Below are 11,389 nucleotides of genomic sequence, written 5' to 3'. Positions count from 1 at the left end.
CAGCAACCTGGGTCGGAGCAGTGTTGCGGAACGAACGTGTTATTTACTTAAATAGCACGAGAATTCTGGATCAATCTGAGAAATCTCTATCCCTTCCACACAATACTCATTTCCCCTGCCGAGTGAGTCACGCCTACTCCGAAAGGGAAATGGCTAAATGGTGTAATAATAATAATAATATAAAATGTCAGGGATAAACTCGAGTGCGAAGCACGAGATACATGATGAGAATGTGTTCGTTAAAGCCAAAGGAGCTTTAACAAAAGAGAATTCACAATCACCAAGTTACTGTTGTCGGTGCTTTCACCTTTAGTTTTAATAGTCTATGCACAAAGATCGAGCGCGTAGCGCGAGGTGAATACATTATTCAGCGCGAAGCGCGAAAACCAACAGTCGCGCGCCAAAATGAACACCTTCTCCGGCAAGCATGAACTAATTAGCCTAATTCGAAGCTCTACATGATCGATTCACTTTATTTTTAATTGCTCCAATAATTTTTAATAATTGTTCAAGTGTAACTTTTGACTAGAATATTGCAAAAAATTGCAGTTTTCTTTCATTTTCAACCAATTTCATGTAGATGCTTTTTATTATTTACCCGTAATTTTGTGAACAATTTAGATTTGCCTAAACCATTTTTTCGACAAAAAAGACCAAATTTTAACTTTTTATGAATATATAATATAAAATTTTCCTGCATTTTTAAAATCAACCTATTAAAATTTGTATCCTCTAAGCATTTGATAAAAGCGCTTTTTTTATTTTAAGTTGAAAATTCCGATTTGGAATTATTTGCAATTTGCAATTTCCACTCAAGCTTCCGAAAGACATGGTAAATTTTTTAAGATTTCAAATGGTTGAAGATTTCGCGAATCCAATTAAGAATAACCATCCTTCCTTCCTTAAAATATTTAACATTTTGAAAGTCGATAAATATTGACATTGAGTATCGATATAGAAAAATTGAATGTGAAACACGATTTTTTCAAAAATATTGAATAACTAATCACTGGCATGATTGCTCATATGACTGTCACATAAATCATAAAAGCTCTCATTGTTACCATTTTTTTCATTTTAAAAAACCCAATAAAAAATTTTTTAAACCTAACATTTATTTATTGTGAAAAATAAACTCAGTACGTCATCTATATATAAGATTCAATCATTATTTTTCGTATTCATGACATATATGAAAATTCATTGAACTATAGTGTTTGAAATTTAATTATAATTGATTAAATGATTACATATCAAATAAAACGTTGAAAATTTCAATCTTTAAAAATTAAATCGTTGCAAATTAAAAAATTTGAAATTATGCGATATAATATTAAATCATTCAAAATTTTTCGACTTGAAATTGATATAGTTCAAAGTTGAATTGCTTATTTCAAATTGGAAGCCCCCAATCTCCAAGCGTACAAGTGTGACGGTATTTAATTAACAACTTTTCATCTGCTTATTTTTTATTGGTTTACAATTTCGTATTGAAGAATATTGAAGGCTTCCGATCTGAGTTGAAACTTGTTAAATTTGAGGGCTTCCATTTTATATTTGAACTTAAAACGGAAATTGATTTCTTGCGTTTTCATCGACCACCTTATATCTCGTCGATTTTGGTAGGATAAAGTGCGGCCATGAGAACATAAAATTTTTAAAAATATTTTACGTTTGTTTAATTTTTTCACAGCCCCATGGTTTGCTGTATGAAAGTGTCGGTGTCTTCTGTCCGCTAGATCAGCTGCATTTATTAGGAATTATGCAAAATGAAGACATATTAATCGACTGGTCAAGACCATTGTATATTAATTTCGTTCATTCCGATATTGCGGATAAATTAACTCAGCTCTATGAAGGCGCTGGAACTGTCGAGCGGGTTCTCGGCGATGTCTGGGCCTGTGAAGAGCCGGAAAAAACTGAACAAATTGAGGATGAACCTGTGGATTTAGAAGAAGAAGTTCAGGTAGGAATCGAAGAAGCTAACAAAATTTTATTTGAAACGACAAGTTGATTATAAATATTAAGAGGACCTCAATATTTTCTTTTTTTAAGGTTCTTCCCTTGAAAGCGGAACATGCGGAATGCATTCATGAGTTATACCCTGCTAACGATATGGAGTGCCACGAGCTTTTCCTTCGTCTTATCAGGATTTTACCAGCAGCTGGTGTATTTGTGAACGGAAAACTGGCTGCCTGGATGGTGCAATCATATTACGGGGCCATGTTTTCTATGCAAACTAAGCCAGAATATCGAAGAAAGGGTTACGGCATTCGACTGGCAAGGTAAAATCAGCTTACTTGTATAAATCAGTTTACGCCTGATAATTAATCTTAACTCTCTACGAAATCTTTTTGAAATATTTTAAATCTTCTAAAGTCATTGAAATCTTTGTGAGATTATTGAGATCTTTGACAATCTTTGACAAATCATGAAATTTTTTTTAAATGTTTGAATTCTTTGTGGAAAGCATTTAAGCCATTCAAATATTTGCGAAATGCTTAAAATCTTCTTTAACATTTTGAAACCGTAGATATCTTCGTGTAATCATTAAATACTGACGAAATTTTAGAAATATTTGTGAAATAATTGGAATCTTTTTCATTGAGATATTTGAAATATTTCTGAAATCATCGAAATATTTTTAAAATGTTTGAAATCTTAAAAGTCTTCTGTAATCTTTTACACAAATTTGAAATCATTTGAATGTTTGTCAAATCTTTGAATTCTTTATGAAATTTCTCAAATCTTTGTGAAATTACTGAGATCTTTGAAATATTTGTGAAATCTTTGTCAAATCATAGAATTCTTTTAAAGTCTTTGAATTCTTAGTTAAAGTAATTAGAGTCTTTGAAAGATTTTTAAAATGTTTTAAATCTTCTGTAATCTTTAAACAATTTAAAACCTTTTAAATCGTTATGAAATAATTGAAATCTTTGATATTTTTGTGAAATCTTTTAGAAGTTATTGACATCCTTTGAAATCTGGAATTATTTGTTGAAATCATTCAAATCTTTTTGAATCTTTTTCAAATAATAGAGATCTTTTATTTTTTTGTGAAATTATTGAAATATTTAAAATCATTCAAATGATTGTGAAATGGTCGAATTTCTTAAAATATTTTAAATATTTTGGAATCGTTAAAATATTTTATAATCTTTAAAAACCTTGATTTTTTTTGGAAATCTCTGAAATCTTTTGAAATCCGTTGATTCTTTGTAAAATCATTGACGTCTTTTTTAAATGTTTAGAATCTTCTTTAATCTATTTAAATGTTGAATTCTTTTAAATGTTTATGAACTATTTGAAATCTTTGATATCCTTCTGAAATCATTGAGATCTTTGAAATAGTACTTGAAATCTTTGTCTAGTCATTGAAAGAATTGTTGAAATTTTTGAAATCTTTGTAAATCTTTGTGAAATGTTTAATATGTTTGAAATCTGCTTTAATTAATACTATGGAATCTTTGAAATCTTCTTTAGGCTTTTGAAATATTTCGATATCTTGTAAATGTTAAAATTCTTTAGGAAATTTTTGTGCAATCTTTTATAAACTTGTGAAATCATTTGATATTTTTGAAATATTTGTGAAATCTTTGCCAAGTTATGGAAATCTTTGTGAATCTTAAAAATCTTCGTGAAATGTTAAAAATATTTGAAATCTGCATTAATACTTAAAAATATTTTGAAATGTTCAAATTTTTTATGAATCTTGTGGAATCTTTGAAATTTGTAGTTCTTTATGAACTTTTTGAAATTTTTTATATATTTGGTATCCTTGTGAAATGATTGAGATCTTTGTAAATTGTTTAAGAAATTTAATCTGCTTTAATTATTTGGATTTTTTAAATCTTCTTTAATATTTAACATGTTTAAATTATTTTGTACAATTTTTGAAATATTTGTGAAATCGTTGAAATCTTTATCTAGGCATTGAAATCTTTGTTGACATCCTTGATCTTTGAAGTCTTTTGGTAACTTTGAGATCTCTGCAATATGTAGGAAATCTTTTAAACATTTGTTAAATTATTGCAATCTTTGAATACGTTATGACATCTTTTTGAAAACTTGTATAATCTTTTGAGCTATTCTGAAATCTTTTGAAATGTTTGAAATCTGGTGAATACTCGAAACGCGAGTGGCGAATCCCCTCAGACCCAGATAGTAAAAATATTTCTTTTCAGATATTTAACGAAGCTAGTCGCAGACCGTGGCTACAACCCGTTCGTCGTGATACGTCCAGAAAACGAGGCGAGTCAAAGTCTGTACAAGAAATTAGGATTCAGAAAATTGTATCAAATGGTCCGGATGACCTTTATTCCAGATACGTGGCAAGAAATGGAAGACGAGGCGAATTCGATACTGAGGGATAATTTAGAAAATGCAGTTAGGCAATTAAATATTGAACAAAGGATAATAAACGCATTCCAAGACGACCAAGAGACGATCCTCATTGAACCTGTAGATGAGGCTGAAAATACGGTGCTCGAGACCTCGGATTTGCCAGTTGAGATTGAGGGTGTTATCGAGGAACCAGAAGATCAGAGCAGGACTGAGAGGACTGAAGAAAATCCTGTCGAAGATGAGGCTGAAGTAGTTGTAGAGGAATTGGAAGATCCAGAAGACGACGAATATAATTATGTCAGAGATGACGAAGTACTAGAGTCTATCGCAGAACAGTCAGAAGAAAGGAGGGACTCCACAGAAGAATCCCAAGAGTCTTCTTCTGTACAAAACGAAGAAACTGCAACTGAGGCATAAAGTTTCCAAATTCTCAGCAAGAACACAGGCCCTATATTGAGAATATTCGCGAAATCTGGAATAAAATATAGGGGAGACCACCCTGGAGTAGATAATAATAATTAAAAGCACAAATATAAGTAAAGTAATTACTTTTAATTTATCACTACTTACGTGTAGTATCTGAACTATTTATTGATTTAATTATTTTACATACATTAGTATTGTTAATTAATAATTATTGTAGATTGCACTTTCCACTGTGGGATGGTGTCTTCAATATTTTAATTTACGAAGAGGAAGAAAGACTCACTAGTTCTGCTTCTCTGCACCAATCTCTAGAGGTAGAATTAAAATCTCTACGCGAAAAAGGAAATAATGCTTTTAAATTAAGGTAGGACAACAGTCTTTATTGCCGTTTTAAATTAAATCTATAGTTTATATAATTCTCCTGGCTAATCCTTAGGGATGCAAAAGTACAAAAACCATGCCTCGAAGCGCGTTTTTATTTAAATTAATTAATCTTACAATTATCTTTATGATCTACTGGAATGCTGAAAAGTCAATCTGCATAGTTTCAAAATGAACAAGTGTTGGGTAGGTAGGAATATTGGTTAACTTTTCAAAATAACACTTGTGCGTTTTAGAAGTAGAAAACCCTAGAGACATTTGCGTACTAAAAACAAGTTTTCCAATTCAAATCTGTCCAGCAATTGTTAATACGGCATGGAAGCATTGTCCTGCATTGATTCTTGCATATGTAAATTTATGCGGTAATATAGAGTGGGAAAATATTTTGAAATTTCCAAGTTATAAACGTGAAGTTGACGTGGGGCTTCTCTCTGCGATTTTTCATATCACGCAGCCTCTCCAAGAGACTTTTCAATCAATTTCGAAAATCTACATTATTCTCTCGCTTTATTTCTTCACTCTCGTGAAAAAGAAGCTAAGAATTGTTCTGCATTTTTTTAGTATTACAAATTTTCTTAGCATTCCACATTATTTTTTAAGAATAATTTATGCGTGTGTAAAGTTGCAAAACTCGAAAGGCCAGAAAGCTTTCTTTACTCTAATTTTTAAAACATTTTGATGTCCGACTTTTTGTTTTAAAAGAAAGATCTTGCAATATTTGTACTATAGGTGAGTTTTGGAAAGTATCTCGTTTTCAGCGACGAAAGTTCCCATTGCAGGATGTCTACTTAACCTGGAAAATCCGGAAATGTTAGGAAATTTGTTTGAAAATGTCCAGAAGTGTCTGAAATTTTTCGAGCGTGTTTTTAAGTTTAGTTTAAAATTGCAATATAAAATTAGATATCACTTTAGTGCTTTATAAAGGCCTATAATTTTAAGTTTCTTAATCAGTAAAATTCCAGGAATTGGGAAGTTTTTTTTATTAATTCTCTGTCAATGTCGGCACGTTTTAATACTAAATAAAAAAGCTAGAACAAAATCAAATAAAAATAAATATAATATAAAAAGACCAATAGAACACTAAATTGCGTCAAAACCATAATCAATATTACATTATTAAATAACAATGTTTTTTCATTTGTAAAAGTAACTTTATAACACTTAATTTACACTGATTAGGATCAAATTTGTTTTTATGATTTTCATTAGTCTCAGAAAAATATCTTTTATTCCAAACATTAATATGTTTTATATGCACTGAATTTCTAGTAAAAAGATCAAGTAAAAATTTATTTGAATTATTATTTAAATTCACAGACTTTAGGAAGAAATTTAAGAAATTATTAATTAAACTTTCAATGTTATTAAATTATCCGATAGTGATAATTAATCTATTTAAGAATATCTTGTAAGCATTTGCCAAAGCTTCCTACATTAAGCATATGAATTAAATTTAAAAAAAATTGCATCATTAATTAATTACTTGTCCTTTTATAAAGTTACTTTCACCACGCAAAAAACAGTTATTCATTTTATATTTAGATATTGACCAGGACTGAAAAAGATATTATTTATAATAAACTCACGAAATTATGTTCTGATTCCGATTTTAAAAATTGTAAGTAATTACAATTTAACCAGTCATACACCCCAGAATTAAAGTTTGGATAAATTGATATTTTTACAAATTTTAAATGACCCCTATTTGAATTTTATTTTATAATTCTTTAAGGCAAAATCTAAAAAAAATCATGTGGTTTGCCCGAATAGTTGCTACCTTAATAAACATTAATAACATTGTTTAATAAATGGATATTCTACTATTTTCCAAAATGTATTATCAAATCTATTATCAAATAAATTAACCTTTGTCTTTAAAAAATAATTTTAAATATTAAAACGCTTTTTATTAATTTAGTTTAAAAAAAAATTTAATTGTATTAAAGATATGACGTCCATTTGAAAATTTAAAAAAATATCAATTTGCCCAAACATTCAGTCATTGGTATAATACATCAGTGGTTCCGTATCAAGGAAAATTATACCTGGAAAAATCTCGGGCACCAAAAGGAACCCTGGAGTTATCAGAAAAATTTTTCTCAGCATTGGCGTAGGCATCCTGTTTTGGAAAAATTAATATGGTAAAAGCTGTTATTTACAATTTTCGATTAAATTATAGAATAGCTGGTACCCACCTTTATTTCCTGGGACTTTTTTTCCAAAATCAAGCTATTGGAACATGAATTGAAGTAAATTCGAAGCGATTTGTTAAAAGAAAGCATTAAAATTATTGCTAATTTCATTATTATAACGTGTCAAATATGGATCTACCAAAAATTTGAATTTGCCGTATTGAACTTACCGTTTAACCCGTAAACGCCGACAAGGCCCCTTTGGGTACACCACTCTTTCTATAATTATAACTCATGCCATTGAAGGTATACAAAATTAAGAAATACATAGTTTTGAAGCTTAATATCTCTTCTTTCCGATGGTGGACAAGAAAATGTAATAAACTCTTGTTAATTATAAAAAAATATCGTTTAAACAACAACAAAATACGATTTTTTCGATTTTTTTATTTTATAAAAACGAGTTTTCCTAATGGTTTCCAGTATGCAATCTACTTGGAACTTCAATAACCGGAGTTATCAATAACCGGAGAATTTCCCCAGAAAGTTTTAAATTATTTTTTTGATTTTGCAATTTTGCTCATTGTTCCAAAAAAAAATACACAAAAGTAATTCTTGATCATGTAAATTTTCAATGATAACTTTTGAGAATTTTTTTCTTGAGAACCATAAGCTTATAGCAAAAGTTATCAAAAATAAAAAGTTGTTAGAATCGAACAAAAAATTCAACTGATTTTTTTTTAGAATTTTTGAAGCAATTTTAAAAATTTTCAAAAATTGACAAATTGCAAAATCAAAAAAATAATCTAGAACATTCTGGAAAAATTCTCACGTATTCTTTAAGTTATTTTAAGAACTTTTTCTCCTTTTTCACTTTCTCGAAAAGATCATACTTTTTGAGAAAAAAATTCATGAATGTCTTCGCAAAAATTTTGTCATTAACGAGCCATTTTGAACACACTAAGATAAAAAATTGATCTTGGAACCATGTATTCTAAAATCTTAGGCATTTATTCCACCGATTATTGAGGTTCTAAGTAGTTTGCACACTGGGAACCCTTAGGAAAACTCGATTTTATAAACAAAAAGTTAGACAAAATCGTGTTTTTTGTTTGTTTATACGATATTTTTCCATAATTAACAACATTTTATTACATTTTCATGCCCACCATAGAAAAGAAGAGATCTTAAGCTTCAAAAATATGTATCTCTCAATTTTTTATACCTTGAATTTCATGAGTTATAATTGCAGAAAGAGTGGTGTACCCAAAAGGGCATTCTCGGCGTTAACGGGTTAAATGTTATAAATAAGTGAAATTTGAAGTTTTATTTACATATCTTGACATATTTTTCTGTTTGCTTTGCTCATGTAGACCTTACTTACAAAAAAAGAAAGAGTATGATAAAAATGTTATAGAAAGAGTTGTTTCAAATTATAAAGCACCGCGACCCTTTTCCCACTTTAAAAAAAATTACAAATGAAATTTTTATAATTGGTTACATTGATGAACATAATTCACAAAATATGTTCCGTTTGATTAAAAAGATAAACAAATTTCGTGTACATGCCAATTTTTCCAGCAAGAATGTGTAAAAACACTTGAATGGTAAGTTGAATATGGCAAATTAAAATTTTTTGTAGACCCATATTTGACACGTTATAATAATGCAATTACAACAATTTTAATGCTTTCTTTTAACAGATCGCTTCGAATTTACTGCAATTTCATGTTCCAATACTTTGATTTTGGAAAAAAAAAATCCATGAAAAAAGGGTGGTAACAGCTATTCTATAATCTAACCCAATTTTCCAGTACCTTACTGAAAAAAATTGAATAAAAGTACTAACAGCTTTAAATAATAATATTGCTGACTTTAAAAGAAATGGTAAGATAACCATTGATTTAGTTTTCGAAATTTCCTTTCTGTTCAAACAAAATATAATAACTTTGACAGTAACTCAAATTACTTTGTTTTTCAGTTGTAACTGAAATTGTACAGAGTTTTGTTTTTCGTGAAGTAACTGGGTCTTATTTTGAATAACTTCTCCAAACTGCTACAGACTGATCTATGTACATTCTAGCTAGGTTTTTAGATGGACAAATTTTGTTCAGTGCTTGTACCGCCAAGTTTATTTATAAGTTTGCTGTGAGTTACAACTGATCCTGTTTTTGTTTTACTTTCAGTTGATATAGATTTTTAAAGACTAATTCTGAAACAGTTAACGAATGGATCGGAAAAATGTATGTGCTTGAGTGTCAACATTGAAGTGATCTGTGATTTATGATTTTTTGTTAGAAAATACATAAGGCGTAAAGCTGTTTGAGCCTTGCGTGAACTGGAAATTTTTGATATTTGAAAGTATTGCTGTACCGATATTTATCTGTCGTTCAGGGTGGCGACTTGAAAGAGAAACCGGGAATTTTATTGACTGTAAAATGGCCGGGAATTTAATTTAAAAACCCGGCATTTACTTCTGATCGCAGCAAAATTCAAAATTTCATTATTTAAATAATTTTGGTGAATTTAAAAAAGTGATTTCTATTTTATCTACAGTCGCAGGACAATTGAGTGTGTTTATTAGGTTACGTATTTATTTACTTATTTCCGGTTTATGGATCACAGATTTTTCATATTATCTAAGTTTAATTAAATTTATCATTGTTGAAAAGTAAATATTTTTGTTGAAATTGTTTATTAGTTGTTCTTATGCATCCATAAAGTTTTTATTGCAGTCAGAACTTAATATACTTTTAATTGATGATAATCCAAACGTACATCCTTATTTATCATGACTCCGAACAGGAAATTTTAGAAAATAATTATCGTTTTTATTTTTAAGACAGGAAGTTTCCATATAGAAATATAATTTGACTTGGAACTGCAAATTTTTCACTATGAACGGAAATTTTTAAAAGAATGGAATTTAAAAAAATCACTATTTCAGGTGCGAATTCGCCACAATTTGAAAGTTACCTCTTCCAAATTTTTTCCAAAAATATTTCGTTACATTTTTCGTTGCGAATTCATCTTTTTTTAGTTATTTAACTGCTTGACTACAATCTAAACTCTTTGATTAAAAATTAATTTTTTGCTTGTAGATTCATTATTTTAATTTAAAATTCATCTCTAGTTGAAAATGTAACTACTTTGTTAAAAATCAATTTTTTTACTACAAATTTTACTATTCCAGTAGAAAATTTAACTTTTTTGCTGAAAATGCATTTTTTAAACAAACAATTGATCTATTTGGTCTAAGATTTATCATTTTTAGGTGAAAATTGAAATGTTTGGTTGAAAATTAATATTTTTATGGTGGAAAATTCATCTTTTGGGAACAAAATCCAACCATTCCAGATGAAGATTTATCATTGTAGTTGAAAATTCATCAGTTTGGTTGAAAATTAATTTTTTCAACTGAAAATTTAACTTTTCCATGTTAGGTTGAAAATTTGTCTAGTTCTCTTCTAGTTCAAAATTCCACAATTTTGATAAAAATTTTTGTGTTTAAATTCAAAATTCAACTATTTCCTTAAAGATCCACGTATTTTGTTAAGAAATCGATTTTTTGTAGAAAATTATCTTTTTCTGTGAAAGTTAATCTTTTTGTTTAAAAAATCTTCTTTTGAGTGAAAGATAAAAATATTTCAGTTAAATATTTCTAATTTTATGTAGAAATTCTTCTTCTAGGTTGGAAATAAATTTAATTTGTTGAAAGTTAAACTCTTTTGTTCAAAATTAATTTAAGGTTTTTTAAATATTCATAATTTTAATTAAAATTGCACCTCTTTGAAAAATGTATATATTATTGCAGTTGAATATTCCATAATTTTATTTAAAAATTCATCTCTGTGTTTGAACTTCCTGTTTTAAATAAAAATATAAATTTTTAGTTTTTTATTCAAAATTTATCTTTTTTATGGTTGAAAATTAATTTTATTTTTTGGTGAAAATTATTCTTTCTGTTTAAAAATGTATCTTTTTGTTCAAATATTCTGTTATTCTAGTTAACCCTTAAACGGCCAAAACGCCACTACCGGTACACTGCTTTTCAACGGCCAATAACTAAGACTATTCGACACTAGAAAAAATTGAGACACATATAT

At 28.6% G+C, this 11,389-nt stretch overlaps 1 protein-coding gene across 3 annotated transcripts in view; it reads left to right on the top strand.

Annotated features, from left to right (window-relative positions):
• The window catches only part of LOC117175219, a 48,162-nt gene that overhangs the window by 31,394 nt on the left and 5,379 nt on the right, over positions 1–11,389 (top strand). Inside the window, exons 4-7 of one of the 3 annotated variants that reach the window (XM_033364875.1) lie at positions 1,694–1,966; positions 2,056–2,285; positions 4,185–4,880; positions 4,988–5,134. In XM_033364875.1, coding sequence (XP_033220766.1) covers positions 1,694–1,966; positions 2,056–2,285; positions 4,185–4,761 — 1,080 coding nt within the window. In that variant the 3' untranslated portion in view covers positions 4,762–4,880; positions 4,988–5,134. Of the gene's footprint in view, positions 1–1,693; positions 1,967–2,055; positions 2,286–4,184; positions 4,886–4,987; positions 5,135–11,389 lie in introns of all 3 variants that reach the window. The other 2 variants (XM_033364876.1, XM_033364874.1) reach the window with 2 other exon arrangements.

The sequence above is a fragment of the Belonocnema kinseyi genome, chromosome 6 (assembly GCF_010883055.1).
Source record: "Belonocnema kinseyi isolate 2016_QV_RU_SX_M_011 chromosome 6, B_treatae_v1, whole genome shotgun sequence".
Lineage (NCBI taxonomy): Eukaryota > Metazoa > Arthropoda > Insecta > Hymenoptera > Cynipidae > Belonocnema > Belonocnema kinseyi.
Note: the sequence above shows the minus strand (reverse complement) of the source record. Positions and strands in the feature narration are given on the sequence as shown.